The sequence below is a fragment of the Dictyostelium discoideum genome (assembly GCF_000004695.1).
Source record: "Dictyostelium discoideum AX4 chromosome 3 chromosome, whole genome shotgun sequence".
In the NCBI taxonomy this organism is placed as follows: domain Eukaryota; phylum Evosea; class Eumycetozoa; order Dictyosteliales; family Dictyosteliaceae; genus Dictyostelium; species Dictyostelium discoideum.
Window position 1 is genome coordinate 1,505,711 of NC_007089.4, and position 20,070 is coordinate 1,525,780.

General features: G+C 22.9%; 10 protein-coding genes across 10 annotated transcripts in view; 8 read left to right on the forward strand and 2 right to left on the reverse strand.

The window, feature by feature from the left end:
- The window catches only part of DDB_G0279003 (hypothetical protein), a gene marked incomplete at both ends in the record, with an annotated part of 2,884 nt that extends 1,902 nt beyond the window's left edge, over window positions 1-982 (forward strand). The window contains one exon of the mRNA XM_636807.1: window positions 1-982. This exon is cut by the window's left edge and continues 250 nt beyond it. Coding sequence (XP_641899.1) covers window positions 1-982 — 982 coding nt within the window.
- Window positions 983-1,811: 829 nt separating this feature from the next.
- On the forward strand, window positions 1,812-3,953 carry DDB_G0279005 (hypothetical protein; the record flags this gene model as incomplete). Its single annotated transcript, XM_001134571.1, has 3 exons — window positions 1,812-2,483; window positions 2,559-2,981; window positions 3,120-3,953. The coding sequence occupies 3 exons, from the start codon at window positions 1,812-1,814 to the stop codon at window positions 3,951-3,953; spliced, it is 1,929 nt and encodes a 642-aa protein (XP_001134571.1).
- A 981-nt stretch (window positions 3,954-4,934) lies between these two features.
- gacP (RhoGAP domain-containing protein) lies at window positions 4,935-6,990 on the forward strand (the record flags this gene model as incomplete). Its single annotated transcript, XM_636810.1, has 3 exons — window positions 4,935-5,042; window positions 5,241-5,465; window positions 5,593-6,990. 3 exons carry the CDS (start codon window positions 4,935-4,937, stop codon window positions 6,988-6,990), a joined length of 1,731 nt encoding a protein of 576 aa, XP_641902.1.
- Window positions 6,991-7,293: 303 nt separating this feature from the next.
- Window positions 7,294-7,791, reverse strand: DDB_G0279011 (thioredoxin domain-containing protein; the record flags this gene model as incomplete). Its single annotated transcript, XM_636812.1, has 3 exons — window positions 7,294-7,353; window positions 7,483-7,583; window positions 7,683-7,791. 3 exons carry the CDS (start codon window positions 7,789-7,791, stop codon window positions 7,294-7,296), a joined length of 270 nt encoding a protein of 89 aa, XP_641904.1.
- A 961-nt stretch (window positions 7,792-8,752) lies between these two features.
- nola1 (Gar1 family protein) lies at window positions 8,753-9,617 on the forward strand (the record flags this gene model as incomplete). Its single annotated transcript, XM_636814.1, has 3 exons — window positions 8,753-8,810; window positions 8,896-9,027; window positions 9,115-9,617. The coding sequence occupies 3 exons, from the start codon at window positions 8,753-8,755 to the stop codon at window positions 9,615-9,617; spliced, it is 693 nt and encodes a 230-aa protein (XP_641906.1).
- A 577-nt stretch (window positions 9,618-10,194) lies between these two features.
- DDB_G0279015 (hypothetical protein) lies at window positions 10,195-11,462 on the forward strand (the record flags this gene model as incomplete). The annotated part of the gene is made up of 2 exons (XM_636816.1): window positions 10,195-10,346; window positions 10,427-11,462. The coding sequence occupies 2 exons, from the start codon at window positions 10,195-10,197 to the stop codon at window positions 11,460-11,462; spliced, it is 1,188 nt and encodes a 395-aa protein (XP_641908.1).
- A 42-nt stretch (window positions 11,463-11,504) lies between these two features.
- DDB_G0279017 (hypothetical protein) lies at window positions 11,505-12,419 on the reverse strand (the record flags this gene model as incomplete). The annotated part of the gene is made up of 1 exon (XM_636818.1): window positions 11,505-12,419. The coding sequence occupies one exon, from the start codon at window positions 12,417-12,419 to the stop codon at window positions 11,505-11,507; it is 915 nt and encodes a 304-aa protein (XP_641910.1).
- A 1,025-nt stretch (window positions 12,420-13,444) lies between these two features.
- DDB_G0279019 (hypothetical protein) lies at window positions 13,445-14,428 on the forward strand (the record flags this gene model as incomplete). The annotated part of the gene is made up of 2 exons (XM_636820.1): window positions 13,445-13,768; window positions 13,868-14,428. The coding sequence occupies 2 exons, from the start codon at window positions 13,445-13,447 to the stop codon at window positions 14,426-14,428; spliced, it is 885 nt and encodes a 294-aa protein (XP_641912.1).
- A 623-nt stretch (window positions 14,429-15,051) lies between these two features.
- On the forward strand, window positions 15,052-16,485 carry DDB_G0279067 (hypothetical protein; the record flags this gene model as incomplete). The annotated part of the gene is made up of 1 exon (XM_636822.1): window positions 15,052-16,485. The coding sequence occupies one exon, from the start codon at window positions 15,052-15,054 to the stop codon at window positions 16,483-16,485; it is 1,434 nt and encodes a 477-aa protein (XP_641914.1).
- A 433-nt stretch (window positions 16,486-16,918) lies between these two features.
- On the forward strand, window positions 16,919-19,984 carry DDB_G0279021 (hypothetical protein; the record flags this gene model as incomplete). The annotated part of the gene is made up of 2 exons (XM_636824.1): window positions 16,919-18,941; window positions 19,011-19,984. 2 exons carry the CDS (start codon window positions 16,919-16,921, stop codon window positions 19,982-19,984), a joined length of 2,997 nt encoding a protein of 998 aa, XP_641916.1.
- Between the last annotated feature and the right edge of the window lie 86 nt (window positions 19,985-20,070).

Consider the following 20,070-nt stretch of genomic DNA (forward strand, 5'->3'; position numbering starts at 1 on the left):
TACAAATATTGACTCACACCAACAATCACATCAACAACCATATCAACATAAACCAAAATTTAATAATTACTACCAACAACAACAACACCCAACAATGCAACATCAACAACAACAACAACAACAACAACAACAACAACAACAACAACAACAACAACAACAACAACAACAACAACAACAACAACAACAACAACACCTTAAATATTATAATGGTAATGTTGATCCAAATTATCATTATAATGGTGCAGCAGCCACTCAATATCCATATTATGATCCTTATGCTCAACAATATTACGAACAACAGCAACAACAGCAACAACAATACTACGGAAGAGGTGGTTACACTAAAGAATATAATAACGAAAATAAAGATAGAAAATATGAAAGTAATACAAAATCTGATTATAAAGATGGAAGTAGAGATAGAGATAGAGACAGAGATAGAGATAGAGAAAAGGACAGGGACAGAGAAAGGGAAAGAGAAAGAGATAGAGATAGAGATTATAAAGACAGCAGAGATAGAGATAGGGATAGAGATAGAGATAGAGACAGTAATAGAGAAAAAGATAGAGATAGAGATTACAAAGATAGGGATAGAGAAAGGGATAGGGATAGAGAAAGAGAAAGGGATAGAGATAGAGACTACAAAGATAGTAGTAGTAGAAGTGGTAGAGATAGAGAAAATGACCGTGATTCAAGAGACGGTCGTGATTCAAAAGATAATAGAGATAGAGACTCCAAAGATAATAGAAGCAGAGATTCCAATAGAAGTAGCAGTGATAGAGATAGTGGTCGTAGTAGAGGTAGTAGTGATAGAGACTATAAGGATAGTAATGGTAAAGAAAGAGATAGCTCTTACAGATCTTCCTCCTCATCATCTTCTCATGATTCAAAATATAGAGAAAATAATAACAGCAGCGGCAGTAGTAGTACTAGTAGTAGTAGTGGTAGTGGTAGTGGTAGAAGCAGTAGAGATAGAAGATAATAACAAATTATAATAATAAAAAAATAAAACAATAGTAACGAAAAACACAAAACGATAAAAACAATTTAAAAATAAAAAGAAAATTAAAAAATTCAATAAAATTTATACAAATACATTGTATTAAACTTTTAATATATATTTATACATAAAAATAATGAACCTATCTATTAATAGAATAAAATTACGAATTTTTGGTTTATTTTTTTTTTATTTTTTTTTATTTTTTTTTTCTTTTCCTAAACAAATGTGGAAATTAATTTTGGTGCGATCAACACTTAATAAAATAAATAAAGATTTAAAAATATAAATTATTTTATTCGTTTTAAATTTTTTTTTTTTTTTTAATTCCATAAAAAATAGATTTGATTGCCCTAAATAAAATTAATTTCAAATTTTTCAAATTTTTTTTTTTTTTTTTTTTTTTTTTTTCATTTCCAAAATTTTTTTTTATTTTTTAATTTTTTTTTTTTTTTTTTTTTTTTTTATTATTAAGCCTATCATTTTAAAATGGAAAATATAAAAAAACCAATTATTTAAAAAACCAATTGGGTTTAAAAAAAAAAAAAAAAACCTTTACCTTCACCAATAAAAAACAACCAACAAAAACCCAAAAACAAAAAATCACCAATCACCAATTTAAAAAAAAAAAAAAACTATTTATTTATTTATTTTATTTAAACTAAATTTATTGTCATTTTTGTGGTAAAAATAATTGTATAATATAAAAATCAACAAAAAAAAAAAAAAAAAAAAAAAAAAAAAAAAAAAAAAAAAATATACACGCAACCAAGAGAGTGTGTATATATATATTTATATAGCAAGTCAACGAATGATTGATTCAAAAGATTTAGCTACACTTTTATCATTATTGGATGAAAGTGATAAACCATTTGAGACAATCGCAACCACATTTTATAGAACATTTAGTAAAAACGATCATTTTAAAGTTGGATGTGCAATTTATACAATTATAAAAGATGGATTTATAAGGATACCAAGTCAAAGATTAATTGGATTTTATATTTTATTTAGTTTATATAAACCAGACTCTTCAATACTTTCATCAAATTCATTATCATCTTCTTCAATATTAACACCATCTTCAACAACAACAACAACAACAACTGAACATAATAATAGTAATAATAATACATCATCACCATCTTTCTCTTCTTCAACAGTACCAACCAACACAACATTACAACAAAACACACCATCATCAACATCACAAGCTATATCACCATCTTCATCAACATCATCAACGTCAACTTCATCATATACCAATACTACAACAAATACTACTATACCATCATCATCACCAACATCGACAACCAATACAATCATTGAAAATGTAAATGATTATCCAATTGCATTTAATCCATTTCTACCAATATTTATAGATGAACTTGAAAAACAGATTGATTCATCAATCTCTTCACCACTTTTTAATCCAATAGAAAAACAAATTTTGCCTTTATTTTTAACAAATTTACCAAAAGATGTATGTTTTATTATGATTTTTCAGATAGTTTTTTTTTTTTTTTTTTTTTTTTTTTTTTATTAATTTTAAAATTAGTTTTCCAAAAAAACACCAAAAGAAATTATAAATATAGGTATGAATAATACAGCGAACACAACCACAACTACAACAACAACAACAACTACAGCAACTACAAATATCACATTACCAAATATATCAATATCAAAATCATCATTAAAAGAATATAAGAATTTTTATTTAGAAAGATTACCAAATCATTGTTTTCCGTCATTTAGGAGTATCGGTATCTCTCAAAATATATTATTCCAATTACCATCCACTACTACAACAACAACCAATACACCTACAGCGACAACAACAACAAATACAACCATTAATACACAACAATCAAACCCTTCATTAAATACAATTAAAAACCATGATATAAATAGTGAAGAATTAAGTTTCTTTTCATTTGAACCACGTTTTAAAAGGGCTGAACCACCATCATTTAACCCTGTAACCGTAGGTATTCATTTTAATTATTAATATTATATAAAAACATCACCATTAAACATTAAGGGATGACTAATATCAACAATTCAAATTCTTTATATACATATAAAAAAAAAAAAAAAAAAAAAAAAAAAAAAAAAGACAACTTGGATAAATCCTTCAATTAATCATGGATTATTATTATCGAATCCAATGTCATCAACAGTAGCAGCAACAATAGCAGCAACAGCAACATCAGCACCTACAACAATATTAATACCATCACCAACAACAACAACAAGTTATAACTCAAAAAAAATAGTTAGAGATTTAATGACAAAAGCAATTAAAGGGAGATTAAAGAAGAGTCAAATTCTACAAATTAAAAATGAAATGGATATTGACCCTAAATTAGCATACTATTCTGGATTGACACCAAAGAATTTACCATTTTTAGTAGAGAATAATACTCAAGTTGCAATTGATACCCTTTTGAAATTAATTAATTCACCAGATTTTAAAGATCATTTTCAAACTTTAATCTCTATGGAAATGAATTTTCGTTCAATGGAGGTTGTAAATGCATTGGCAACCGTTGATTTACCCCCTCATTTCATTCCAATGTACATAACGAATTGTATCGACTCTTGTAACAATATCAAAGATAAAGCAATGCAACAAAGATCTGTTCGTTTGGTTTGTGTTTTCATTCAATCATTAATTCGTAATAATATTATAAATATTAAAAATCTTTTCTGTGAAGTTCAAACTTTTTGTTTAGAATTTTCAAAAATACGTGAAGCAATTAGTTTATTTAAAGCAATTAATGATAATAATAATACAAATAATACAAATACAAATACAAATACAAATAATTCAAATACCACTAATACAAATAATAATAATAATAATAATAATAATAATAATAATAATAATAATAATCTTATTAATATTGGTGAAGAAAATCCAAATTTAATAATAATGGCAACAAAGTAAAAATAGTCCCAAAGGAAAATAAATGAAAAAAAAAAAAAAAAATTTATAGCCCCTGATTTGTTCTTTATTAAAACCTATAAAGAAGTAAAAGTGGAAAAAAAATAAATAAAAATAAAAGAATACAAAAAATAAAAAGAGATAAATAAAATAGTAAATTTAAAAAAAAAAAAAAAAAAAAAAAAAAATGAAAAACTATTTAAATTTTATTATCTTTTTTTAATTTGGTTACAACTATTTATTTGAAATTAAAAAAAATAAAAAAAAAATAAAAATTAAAATGGTAAACCCAAAATAAAGGAAATAAAGAGTAATCTATTATCTTTTAGGGGATGGTTAACTACTTAGATAGGTTTGAGATCAGTAATGCTAAAGTCGAGAAAAAGAATAATGGATTTTTTTTTTTTTCCAATTTTTCCTATTTGTTTTTTTTTTTTCCAATTTTTCCAAATTTTTTTTTTTTTTTTTTGTATAATACCAACACAATAATTTTTTTTTTTTTTTTTTTTTTTTTTTTTTCCATTTTATCTCTAATATCATAATTTATAATATTTGTATTATTTGAAAATCTTAAAAAAAGAGAGGTTGTTTTGGTCAGATAGAAAAAAAAAATTTTGGCCAAACCCACAAACTGATTAGTTGCAAAATTTTTTTTTTTATTTTTTTTTCTTTTTTTTTATTTTTTTTTTTAAAAATTTTTATTTGAAAAAAAATCAATTTTCTTTTTTTTTTAGTTTTTTTTTTTCTTTTTTTTTTTTTCTTTTTTTTTCAAAAAACTTTTTCCCATCTAATTGTATACTATCTTTTTTTTTTTTTTTTCCGGTTTATATTGTTATAACTCTTTATATATTTGTATTAAAATAAAACCCACTCCACAATAAAAAAAAAAAAATACAAAATACAAAATAAAATAATAAAGAAAATAATAAAATAAATTAAAATCGCACCACCACTTTTTTTCGTTTTAGGCATAAACATCAAAAAATGAAAAATTTTAAAGCCAAAATCATAACAGCAAAACAAAATGTTATGGAAAAAACTGCAAAAAGAGAAAATACTCTTGAACCAGATGAGATGAAAGAATTAGAAAAGGTATTATATTTTATTTTATTTTATTTTATTTTATTTTAATTGGTTTGCTTTGAAAAAAAAAAAAAAATAAAAAAAAAAAGATTTTTTTATTTTTTTTATTTTTAAAAATAATTTCAGAAAATAAAAAAATAAAATAAAATAAATGACTAACTCCCCCCCCCCCCCCCATTAAAAAATTAATTTTAAATTTAATAATAGAAAACAACAGAAACAAAAGATTTCCTCAGAAAATTAACAAAATCAGTTGAAAAGGAAACTTTAAGTTCTGGTGTATCAATTCAAGATGGTACAGAATTAGCTGATAATTTCCTTGATTATAGTGTTCATGTTAGAGATAATCAGAGTGATTTAGTTATTCTTTCTGGTATTTTATCAAAAATTGGTGAATTTCAAGCTGGTTTTGAAGATTTAAAATCAAAACTTGTATGTAAAAAAATATATATTTAATATATTTATGAAATATATTTCTAACTTTTTATTATAATTATTATTATTATTATTATTATTATTATTATTATTATTATTATTATTATTATTATTATTATTATAGAATTCATCATTAATTAATGATGTTAGTGATCCATTAAAATCAATTATTAAAACTGAATTAAAACAAGCAAAAGAATCAAAGAGAGAATATGATAGAGTTAGAGTTGCATTTGATGCACATTTATCAGAGTTGGCAAATTTAAGAAAACAAAAGAATGTTAAACCACCAAAGATTCAAGAGAGTGAAGAGGAATGTGAAAGATTACGTACAAATTTTGAACGTGTTGGAATTGATACTACATGTTTATTACGTGATACCAATGTGATCACAGAGTTTGAAACAGTTGAGAAACTTTGTGACTATTTGGATAGTTATCATACATTCTTTCAAAAGGGATACAGATGGTTGGCACAAATGATACCGGATATCTACGAGTATCGTCTATACGTTGAGAAGAGAAAAGCAGAATTGGAGAAATCAAAAGTACGTATTAGTATGATGGTTTCACCACAGAAACAACAAGCGGACTCCTTGTCAAAAACCAAATGTTTTGGCGAGGATCTTTCCGTACTTTTGAATAGAGAAGGCTCAACATTACCATGGTTCATCGTTAGGGCATTCCAAGCCATCAGAAATCATATCGCAACAGAGGAGGGTTTATTCCGTCTCTCTGGTACCAAGAGAATCATCTACGAATATAAACAAAAAATCGACGAAGGTAAAGAATACAATCTCTCTGAGATTTTGGATATCCATGTGGTTTGTAATCTTGTTAAATTATATCTTAGAGAACTTCAACCTGAGCCATTATTAACCTATAGTCGTTATAATGAGCTTATCGACACATGCAACATTGAAGACCAAAATCAAAGAGTCGATAAGATTTCAAAGATTCTCTCCTCCCTACCAAAACATTATTACACATTATTACATCATTTAATTCATCTTTTAAGTCAAATCGCATCTCAACCAAAATCAAAGATGGGTCCTGCAAATTTGGCTACTGTCATTGGTCCAAACATTTTAATTTGTCAAACTGATGTCGTTCTTGAAGATATTGCTTTGGGTAATATGGTCGTAACAACTATCATTCAAAATTTCGATAGAATATTTGGTGGTCCACCACTTTTACAACAATCTGTACCTGATACCTATGTACCACCACCAAATAATACTCGTAATAATAGTGTTAATAATTTTAATAATGTACAACCATCTTCTTTTTCTGCTTCAACCTCACGTTCTATAAATTTAAATAAATCTACAAATAATCCAAATATCAATGATGATAATAATAATAATAATAATATAAATAATTCCGATGACGAACCATATGATCCAAATGCACCACCAATTTATTCTGGTGTACCAATGAGAGGTAATATAAAACATTCAGATTCTTGTTCAACTTTAGGTGATAGTTTTGATGAAGGTGATGCTGTAGAATTATCAGACTAAATAAATATCCCAATTCAACAAAACTGACTAAAATAAATAAATATCTTTTCATAAATATATACATATAAAATAAAAAATAATAATAATAATAATAATAATAATAATAATAATAATAATAATAATAATAATAATAATAGCAATAATATAAAATAAAAAAACCTTTGCATAAATTTTTTTCTTTGTATAAAAATAGAAAAAAAAAGTAATAAAAATAAAGTGTATAATTATAATTTTTTTAAAAAATAAAAAAGAAAAATCTCCAAAATATGGATAAAAAGTTTATTCTATTTTACATTCGTTTATTTATTTGAATAATTCAATGAATTTATTATCTTCTTCTAAATCTAAAAGTTCTTCGACTGTCTGTAATATTTTAAAATAATAATAATAAAGTGCATCATTAGTATTTATTCTTTTTTTTTTTTTTTAAAAAAAAAAAAAAAAAAAGTTAAATAACGATAAAGATCTTATTTTGTGATGAATGATACCTACACCTGCGAATTTGCCATTAATGAAGAGTTGTGGTAAAACAGTTTTACCACTGACTTTTTTCATATATTCTCTTTTTTCTAAATCACTTGCAACATCATATTCTGAAAGGATTAAAAATGAGAAAAAATTGGTTTTAGTTTAAGATCTTTTTTTTTTTTATTTTATTTTATTTTGTACCATCAAAAATAAAATATACATACCAACGTATTCGATTTTCTTTGCTTCCAATAAATTTTTAATTGCTTGTTGGTCCTTTTTAACTTGAAGGTTACCAGCGACAGTGCTCATAAATAATTCTGTTTTGACCATTTTATTTAATATTTTATATTTTAAATGTTTGGATATTAAAATGAAAATAAAAAAAAAAAAAAAAAAAAAAAACACAAAACAAAATTTTAAAAAAAAAAAAAATTAAAAAAAAATTAAAAAATAATTAAAAAAAAAAAATCTTGTTGTGAAATGGGTGGAAACAATTTATCATAATTTGGAAATTTTAATAATTTATAATTTTTATTGTTTCTTTTTTTTTTTTTTATTATTTTATTATTTTATTTTATTTTATTTTATTTTATTTTTATATTTCATAATTTATTGTAAATCTTAATTTTTAGAAAAAAGCAATTAATTTTTTTTTTTTTTTTTAAAATCTAATTATTTTACCCCATTTTATTTTATCTTATTTATTTATTTTAATTTTAAATTTATTTTAATGTTTTGTTTAAATTTTGCCCATTTTAATTATTATTATTTTATTTTTATTATTATTTTTTTTTTTTTTATTTTCTTTTTTTTTCTTTTTTTTGGAAATTAACTAAGACTGATTTGAAAATAATTTAAATTAAATAATTATCAAATTGTTTATTTAAATTTTCTAAACAAATATTATTTAAATCTAATTCAAAACAAAATATTTATGTTTTGTAACTGATTTGATCAAACCATAAATATTTTTAAATTTTTTTTTTTTTTTTTTTTTTATTTTTATTTTTTTTTTATTTTATTTTTTTTTTAATTTTATTATTTTTTTTTTTTTGACGAGAAAAACGAGTGAATCGTAAAAATTTTTTTTTTTTTTTTTTTTTTTTTTCAGTCATTCAGAAATAAATTATTTCATACAAAACTCTCGAGATTTCTCTAAATAAATTCAATTTTAGTAGAACCTCTTATAGTTATTGTTAGAATTTCTTTCTCTATCTATTCTTTTAGGTTGTCTCTCTTTAATACAATAACAGTTTTTTTAAAAAACTTTCCTTTTAATATATAAATAAACATGTCTTTCAGAGGTGGTCGTGGTGGTTTTGGCGGTGGTGATCGTGGTGGCCGTGGAGGTAATTATCATTAAAAAAATAAAAAATAAAAAATAAAATCATAATTAAATTACATTATTATTAACTTGGATTTTTTAAAATTTAGGTGGTCGTGGTGGTTTTGGTGGTGGTGACCGTGGTGGCCGTGGCGGTTTTGGCGGAGGCCGTGGTGGTGGTCGTGGTGGTTTTGGTGGTGATCGTGGTGACCGTGGTGGTTATGCTTCAGGTGAAAATATTGGTATGTATTTATAATTATTAAATTTTAAAAAATACATATGCATATTAACCAAAATCTTTTTTTTTTATTTTATTTTTTTTTTATTAGAAATTGGTGTTTTCTCTCATGTTTGCGAAGAACAAATTGTTTGTAAATTAACAGCTACTGAACAAGTACCAAAATTCAATTGTAAAGTTTTATCATCAAGTAAAAATACCATTGGTTCAGTTGATGAAATTTTCGGACCAATCAATAAAGTATTTTTCAGTGTTAAATTAGACAGCGGTGTCCAAGCTACCTCATTCAAAGAAAACGATAAAATCTTTGTTGATTCAAACTCTGTATTACCAATTAAAATCTTCCTCGAAGAACCAAAACCAATTGCTAAAGTACCAAAAACACCAGGTGCTGGTGGTGCCGGTAGAGGTGGTCGTGGTGGTGCTAGAGGTGGTTTCGGTGGTGGTCGTGGTGGTGGTGCCGGTAGAGGTGGTTTCGGTGGTGGTCGTGGTGGTTCTAGAGGTGGTTTCGGTGGTGGTCGTGGTGGTGGTTCCGGCTTCGGTGGCCGTGGTGGTTCTAGAGGTGGTCGTGGTGGTGGTCGTGGTGGTTTTTAAACAAATTCAAACAATAACAGTAGCGACAATTTAGTTAATCATTAACAACTTTATACAAATATACATCATAAATCTCAAAAAAAAAAACATCAAGAATCAACTAATCAATCAAAAACAATTTTAACATGGAAAATAATATTCACACACACAAACTCACTTTTTAAAACTTTTTTTTTTATAACCTTAAACCAAAAAAAAAAAGTCTCAAACAAACAAACACACCAAAACAATCTAACTTAACCTTAAAAATACTTTTTAATTAAAAAAAAAAAATAAATAAAAAAAAAAATAAAATAAAAAATAAAAAAAAATTTTAAAAAATATATAAACACTTTTTTTTTTTTTTTTTGATTATCGTCCAATCAAATTATTTATTTCACACACCACAATCTATTTTTTATTTTTTTTTTTTTTTTTTTATTTTTTGGTTTAAGTGGGTGTGGTAATGTAAAATTTCAAAAATGAATTTTTTTTTTATTTTTTTATTTTTTTACATTTCTGTTAATATCTAATAAATTCAATTAATATATTTTAATATAAATATTTTAGTAGTTGTAATAAATCTAAAATTCAAGAAATGAATGAAAATAATGATGATATTAATAATTTAAATACACCATGTGTTTTAGTATTGGATTCAGTTGTTAGAAATAATTGTATTAAAATGAATGAAAGAGCAGCATCACTAGGTGTAAATGTTAGACCACATATGAAAACTCATAAAACAATGTATTGTATTTTTTATTATAAAATAAAATAAAAAGAAGTTAATTAATAAATTTATTAATATTTTTTTTTTTTTTTTAAAGTGAAATTGGTAAATATCAATTTGAAGAAAATAAAAATTTAAATAAAAGTAGAGGTATAATTGTATCAACATTATCAGAAGGTAAATTTTTTTCAAAAGAATTTAAAGATATATTATACGCAACACCAATTGCACCAAATAAAGTGAAAGATGCTTATCAATTACATTTATCAATTGATAGATTGAATGTAATGTTTGATAATATTGAACATTTAAAATCAATGGTAGATTATGCAATCAAGAATCCAAATGAATTTCAAAAGAAATGGTCAGTATTTTTAAAGATTGATTGTGGTTATCATAGAGCTGGTGCAGATCCAAAATTACAATCAACCACTGACTTGGTTGAATTAATAGTAAATGGTGAATATAATCAGTATTTCCAATTCCAAGGTATTTATTCACATTCAGGACATTCATATAAATGTCAAACTCCAACTGATATAAAGAATCTAGCAATTGAGGAAGCTAGAGTCACAGGTGATTATGGAAAGAAATTGAAATCATTGGGATATAAAGTTGACACAGTTTCAATTGGCTCAACACCAGTTTGCTCACATTTACCTCATAATCTATTGAGTGAATATGGTGTGAATGAAATTCATCCTGGTAATTATACATTCTACGATCAAATGCAATATGAATTGGGTAATTGTAAATTGGAGGATATCGGTGTTCATGTATTGGCAACCATAGTTAGTATTTATCCTGAAAGAAATGAACTCTTGGTTGATGCAGGCTCATTAGCATTATCAAGTGATCCAGGTTGTACTCATTTAAGAGATCTCAAAGTCATCAATAATTTCGGTATCGTCTACAATGATACAAACTTAAGAATAGTTGCACCAAGCCAAGAGGTTAGTAAAATTCAAAGTACAAATCAATCACCAATCGATTTCTCAAAATATAAAATTGGTTCAAAAATTCGTATCATTCCAAATCATTCTTGTTTAACTGCTGCGATGTTTTCAGATTATCATGTAATTAATAATGATAATCAAATTATTAATTCATTTAAACCAAATAAACATTGGTAAATTTTTTTTAAAAAAGAATAAATTAGAAATTTATTAAATTATTTATTTATAATAATAAATTGGTAAATCACATGAATAAATTGGACAATATAAAATTGGATCATTATAAGTGATTAGAGATAGACCATATTGACATTGAGGAATTGGCGTATAGTTACAACTTATTGATATTACAACACCGGTTGGAGGGGAGCATTTGGTAGTGTTATCAATTCTATTTCTTTTAACTATGAAATATCGTCGGTCAAAACTTGTTGGTTCTGGGAATTGAGAATAGCAGAATTCAACTTTTGAATAAATTAAATGTAAAATTTGATTATAGTAAATATGGTTATACTTATTTGGTTCATTGTAATTACCATGAGATTTCAAATTAAATATATAAATTGTATTGTTTAACCCAATATCAGAATCGTACCATTTATTATCAAATCCTGGTAAATTTCTATATGGTGATTTAATTGAATTAAAATCTAATGATATTAATTCATTTGTACGTATTGATTTAAATTTTTTAATATTTTTTCCAATATTATATTCATTATATTTAAATTTATAATATTGAAATGAGTTTGAATTGTTAATAGTTATAGGTTGATTTCCATTTGGTATTGGTTGATAAATTTCAAAAATTTCAATTAAACAATTATTAAAATTAAAATGGGGACAGCAATTCTTTATATTTGCTTTAATAATTGATGTTTTTTCATTTTCAATTAAATATTGAAAATTCAATCCTTTTTCTAAAATTTTTATTGATTCTTTTTTAATAATATATTTATTATTTGAATAACTTAATTTTTTAAATTGAATTTTATTTGAACCTTCAATAATTTCATATTTAAAATATCCTTTTATATAGTTAATATTTTCATCATTTAAGTTTATTTCTTCATATGATAAAGAAATATTAAAAAATAATATAAAAAATAAAAATATTAAAATAATATTATTCATTTTTAATATTTATATATGTTGATATATATTTTATACATTTGAAAATAAAAAAAAAAAAAAAAAATTAATATTAGCAATAAATTAATTTTAAGATGAAATTAAAAAAAAAAAAATTAAAAAAAAAAAAAAATAAATGTTTAAATAAAAATAAATAATAAATATATTAACAACCACATTTGTGTTTTTTTTTTGTTTTTTTATTTTTTTTTTTTTAATCGCCCTAATTAAAAAAAATTAAAAATTTATTCCCAACGTTAATAATAAATATTATTTTTTTTTTTTATTTAATCTAAATTGGTAATTAATTTACTTGGGTTTGACACACAATATTTTTTTTATTTCATCCATTTCTTTTTGTTCTTTTTCAAACTCTTTTAAATGATTTTCTATATCAATCATATTTTCTTTTGAATTTTAAGATCCTTCAACCTCTCACTCTCCTTTTTACTTGGTAGGAACTGGTGACATGAACTGCAAATTATTGCATTTGAGTGAAAAATGAATGAGATTTTTCACTTTTGGTAACTCTTTTTTTTTTTTTTTTTTTTTAAATTGGTTCTTCTGATTTTTCCACTAAAATCAGCCAAAAAAAAAAATCTAAAAACAGTATGGTTACATTAATTTTTTATATTTATATACTAAATTCATATAAATAAAATTTAAATTTAATTTTTTTTTTTTTTTTTTTTTTTTTTTTTTTTTTTTTTTTTTTTTTGCACCAGATTTTAATTTTTACCAATAATAAAAAAAAAAAAAAATAAAAAACAAAAATTTTTTTTTTAATTTTTTAAAAAAAAAAAAAAAAAAAAAATTAAATTCAAAACAATTAAAAATTTTGATAAATATACAATATCTATGAAGAATAAATATAAATAATAATAAATATTTTGTTAATAGCAATTTATAATAACTAAAAATTATAGTAATAATAATAATAATATTAATAATAATAATAATAATAATAATAATAATAATAATAATATAATAATAATACTAATATTAATAAATAATAATTAATAATAATAATGACAAATACATTAAGTTCATTTAAATTAAAATATCCTGTAATATTATCACATGGATTATTTGGGTTTTCTAGATTAGGACCACTTGTATACTTTAATAATATTATTCAACCATTAAAACTTTATGGAATAAAATGTGAAGCTACAACTGTTCATCCCACAGATAGTATAAAAAATAGATCATTAGATCTTTACAAACAAATGAATGAAATAATGAAAACTTATAATACTGATCATTGTCATTTTATAGCACATTCAATGGGTGGTCTAGATAGTCGTTATTTAATTAGTCATCTGGATCAAAATCAAAGTGTTTTATCATTAGTTAGTATTATTATTATTATTATTTTTTAAAAAAAAAACAATAAATAACTAATTTATTTAAAAAATACAAAAATAAAATTAAATTAATTATAAAAAAAGACAACATTATCAACACCACATAGAGGTAGTTATATTGCAAAATGGTCAATTGAAAATATAACAGAAAGATTTTATTTTGAAAAGTTTGCAAAAATTCGTAGTATACCATTTGAAGCAATTGCAAATTTAACACCAGATTACCTGCAAACTGATTTCAATCCAAATGTTTTAGATCAACCACATGTGACCTATTATAGCTATGGTGCATACAAAGATTCAATATCAAATGTATTCACACCATTGTATTATTTTCATGATATCCTAACTAAAAAAGAAGGAAAAAATGATGGTTTGGTAAGTTTAGCAAGTGCAAAATGGGGTGAACAATTTAAAGTCATTTCAAATTGCGATCATAGAGATCTCATTAACTTGGGTTGGAGTGGTTATAATGCTTTTCCAATCTATGAAAATATTATTCGTGATCTTTATAAATTAGAACAAGATTATATTACAAATCCAAAATTACTTTCAACTTTTATATTAAATAATAATGATGAAAATAATAATAATAATAATAATAATAATAATAATAATAATAATAATAATAATAATAATAAATAATAAATAATAAATAATGTTAATAATAATAATAAATGATAAATTATAAATAATAATTAATAGTAATTAATAGTGATAATTAAAAATAATGATATTTAATAATAATTAAAAAAAAAAATAAATAAATAAATTCTGATTCATTCCAGAATTTAAATGAATTTAATTAAAAGAAATACTGATTATTATAAAAAAAAAATCAAATAAAAAAAAAAAAAAAAAAAAAAAAAAATCAAAATTTGTAAATAAAAATAAAATTTGGACTCCAAGTAGTTTTCGAATGTTTTGATTAATATCTGTATTCTTGTTTTTTATTTTAATTTTAATTTTTTTTAATTTTTTTTATTTAAATTTTAATTTTATTTTTATTAATTTTTAATTTTTTTTTTTTTTTTTTTTTTTTTTTTTTCTTTTTTTTTCTTTTCATTTCCCACATAACAACTTAGAACACATAAATTAGTTTTTTATTTTTATTTTTATTTTTTGTATTTATATTTGCTATTTTCACTATTATTAATATGGTCAGTAATCAAAACTCAAAAATATAAAAAAAAAAAAAAAAAAAAAAAAAAAAAATTAAAGAAAAAAAAAAAAAAAGATAAAAGTAATAATAATTGCATTAAATAAAAATGTCAAATTCAAGTAATAATAAGAATTATAAACTTTTAAATAATCACCAACATGACGACGACGATGATGATGATGATGAAAATACAACCGATCTTTTACCAATTAATCGATTACAACATAATAGTAGTAATAATAATAATAATAATAATAATAATAATAATAATAATAATAGTAATAGAATTGAAATCGGTAATGATAAAGATAGTCATAGAAACAAAGAGCAAGAAGAAGATGAAGAAGATGAAGAAAATGAAAATTTAGCTACGTCATCAACTACACTCTTTCAAAAAATTAAAAATAATATATCATCTTCATTTAGAAATAATAAAAGTAATGAAGAGAGACCTATTGTTATTGTGGATAATCAAAATCAAGACGAAGAAGAAGAAGAAGAAGATGATAGTCATATAGACTATTCATACTATACAGATGATATACCAACCAATAATAATAATAATAACACCACTACTACTACTACTACATCAAATAGTAATAATACATCATTATCAAATGGACAACAATCTAATCAAATACCATTATATTCTATAAATTCAATGCCAACATGGTTTATAAGATCTTCAAATGATCCATATAGTTTAGAAAATCATATTATTAATCATATGAGATCAAATAGTAGAATAGAAACTTTACAACAACAGCAACAAAGAGCTGAATCTTTACCAGAGCAACAACAGCAGCAACAACAACAACAACAACAAGAATCACAACAAAATAATAATAATAATAATAATAATACACCAACATTAGAAGGTATATTTAGACCATTTTCAAGTCATTTCTTAAGTGAACAACGTTTATTAAGTGATCAACAAAATAATTTAATTAAAGAAAAGGATATAATAATAATACAACAACCAAATAATAGAATGTCAATTGGATTTAGTGATAGTAAATTTACAAATTATCTTAAAACTGGTGAACATAATCCATCAGGTTTCTATAATAGTTTTGTTCAAAATGATGAAATGTTGCAAAGACTTGCCTTGTTAACATCCCCAAATGCAACCACTGGTGCAAATGATGGTGTAGATAATCTTAGTGACATTTCTGATTTCGGGATGTATCATTGGTCATATTTGGAATTGGAAAAACGTAAAAAACTTTTCCTTTCACTCTTATGTATTCAACTATTTTATTATTGTATACTGCTTTCATCATTTACAACTTTCCATCCGCTCATTATCTTTTTATTCGTTGGCACTTTAAATAATATTTTTGCATTAATATCAACTAGGAAACATAGTGTACTCGGTTTATCAATTTATCTTTGTCTAGAGTTAATAATGTTGGCACTCAACTACTTTGTAAATTATACTACCCTTTTCATTCTAAGAGCTTTAATTTTTATGGTTGGTTATAAACTACGTCATGAAATGTTAATGTTTCAAGCTTCTCATCCTTCTGTTTTTTAAAATTAAAAATATAAATAATAATAATAATAATAATAATAATAATAATAATAATAATAATAATAATAATAATAAAAATAAAAAAATAATTAATAATAATAATCAAAATGACAAAATGAATAATAGAAATAATAATTAAGAATTAATAATAATAAGAACAATAATAATTTACAAATCCAATAATATTTATTAAAAAAAAAAAAAAAAAAAAAAAAAAAAAAAGCCATTAATTTCGCTCTGCAAAAAAAAAAAAAAATCAAGAGGTCTTTTAATTTTTTTTTTTTTTTCGAAATCTGATTTTGTTTTAAAAAAGGTTTCTTCTTAGTTTTTTGGGGAAAGACCGTCTTTTTTTCTTTTTTTTTTAATGTAAAATAAAGTTTTTTTTTTTTTTTTAAAATTTTGTACTTCACATAATTTCTTTTTTTTTTTTTATAATATGATTAGATTTTTATTAAATAGTTTAATTGATGAAGAAGATAATAATAACAATAGTAATAGTAATAATAATAATAATAATAAAATAAAAAAAGAAAAAGAAGATAATGAAACATTTGAATTAGTAAAAAATGAATTTTTAAAATTAATTAAAAGTATTGAAGAAACTAAAGAATCATTATACCAATATGTAAATAACTTTCAAGATGTATTTTTAAATCAAACTAATATTTACAATACTATAAAGAATAATTTTAGAGATGATCATCCACTTTATCATTATTCAAATCAAGTATTAGTAAATATTTCCAATGTTTTTAAAAATAGGAAAACCAATTTCGAAAAGAATATAGAATCAATTTTAAATTACTTGGACAAAGCAAATTATTTAAAATTAAAATTAGATAATTTAAATCAATTCCATACAAATATTATTAATAATAATAATAATAATAATCAAACTAATTTAAATAAAAAAATAATTGAAGAGTATTTAGATTTAAAAGTTTTACTATTTAGTGAACTAAAATCATTTTTTGATGAAAGAGTAACATCTTATGATTTACCTTTAATTAATATTCAAATGATTTTTAATATTGTTTACGATGAAATTGGTATGGTTTTTAAAAATAGTTTAGATTTTTTAAAACAAACTAATACTATAAATATAACAACTTTAAAAACTGTTTTAAATAGACCAAGTGGTTTTTATTCAACTTCAAAAATTAATAATAATAATTATAATAATAATGATTTTATTTTACCTCCTCATTTAAATGATTATTCTTCTTATCAAGAATATCAAAAAAAATTAAATCAACCACCACAACCACAACCTCCACAACATATAAATCAACAACAACAACAACAACAACCAAATCAAACTCTTAATCAACAAAATCATCATGAAACTCAATTACGACCCCAAAGACAACCACAAAACCAACCAAATAATTTCACTATGTATCCTTTTGAATTGTACCAACAACCACAACCACAACAACAACAACAACAACAACAACAACAACAACAACAACAACAACAACAACAACAACAACAACAACAACGGCAGCAACCTTACCCAAGGAGAACTCCAGTTTTCCCAAGGCCTACTCCAACAATGCCCACAACAACTTCACCTCAATCCTCGCAATTACCAATTCAAGAAATATTGGTATCATGCCCAATTTGTTCAAACCAATATAGAGAAATAGAAATTAATGAGCATATTGATATCCATTTAAATGAACAATCACAAATTAATAATAATAATAACAATAACAATAACAATAATATTATTAATGGAAATGGTAATAATAATTATCAAGGATCATACGATTTAATAGAGCCTATGGATACCCCAACTACCACAACTACAACTACCACAACTACTACAGCATCCCATATAATTGAGCCTCTTTCTTATGACCAACAAAACTCAAATAGTGAATCTAAACCAACTAAAAGGAAGAATAAAAAAAATTTACTAAAGAAACTAGTTAAGTTTCTCTCAAGATCAAAGAAATCAAAACCTAAAAAATCAAAAAGAATTAAAAAAAATACAAACACTCCAAATATAATTGATATTACAAGTGTTGATACAAGTAACAACATTGTTGATAATAACAAACCCATTGAGTTTGATAAAACTCCTATCAATTTCAACGACAATAATAATAATAATAATAATAATAATAATAATAATAACAATAATAACAATAATAACAATAATTTTCCAGGAAGTAGTAATAATTATTTAAACGCAAGCAATTCTACAAGACCTCAATCACCTATATATAATAATAATAATAATAATAATAATAATAATAATAATAATAATAATAATAATAATAATAATAATAATAATAATAATAATAATAGATCATATCAATTACTAAAGGAAAAAGAGAATAAAATCAAAGTAAATTTAGTAGATAAATTGGTTCGATTTGAATTTAAAATGCCAACAATATTTGAACCATCATTAGAAAATTATTTATTCGATTATGAAGCACATAAAAATAGTAAGTAAAATATAATAAAGCAAACTGTTAAATATATTAAAGAAACTAATAGATTATTTTTAAAATTAGTGTGGGATAAAAAGCCATTAAAATTGGTGAAAACCCACAAACATACAATAAGATATGTATTAACAATACAAGTTTCAAAAATAAGTGGTATTGTTTATTCATCTACCTATTTTATAAATAAACCTCTTAATTTATCAAGTCAATTTGTTAGGTCATCTTCATTTTCAGCATTTTCAGTGGATGGAAAACAAATGCTTTGTGATTCAAAATTAATTAAAACCAATACAAATCCAATCTATAAATTATTTTATAATAAACCAATATCAAATTATTTATTAAAACAAGAAATTGAAGTAGACTTATTTAGTGTAAAATTAACTCAAATTGATATTGGAGATGGTGATACCACCGATGTTGTTGTCGTTGAACCACTTTCAATTCAAGAAAGAGATTTCTATCTTATACAAACTTATCCACCAACTGAAGAATTTAAACAATTCATAGCCTTTAATAAACTATCACCTCAAATCACATCAAATGGTGAAATGGAATCTTTATTATGCTTTGCATACAGAGTTACATTATACATTAGGAAAATTGAATATTTAAAAGAAGCTGGTGATCAAGAACCAATGGAAACTATAAGATCGGGTAAAGCAAATTGCACATCTTTTTCAATTTTATTCAGTTCAATAATGAGATTTAATGGTATACCATGTAGAACTATTATCGGTAGAAATGCTGGTGCATTTAGAAGTGAAATGGGTCATGCCAAGAATGAATTCTATCATCCATCCTATGGTTTTATTCCAGTGGATTGCTCATTAAAAGATAACTCAGTTTACAATACTCATTGTTTTGCTGATCATTCTGGTGATCTTTTAGTACTAACTGTTGAAAATATTACTTGTAAAGAATTTAATCAAAATGAAAAATTATCTCTCATTCTACCAGCAACTCTTCATTCTTATAATCAAGCAAGACCACCAGTTTTTACTCCTTTTACTGATAATTTTTCAATATTAAATTGTTGAAAATTAATTAAATAAAAATAATAATTTTAAAATAAAAAAAATAATAATAATAACAGTGCTCCCAAATTTAAATAAATTTTTTTTTT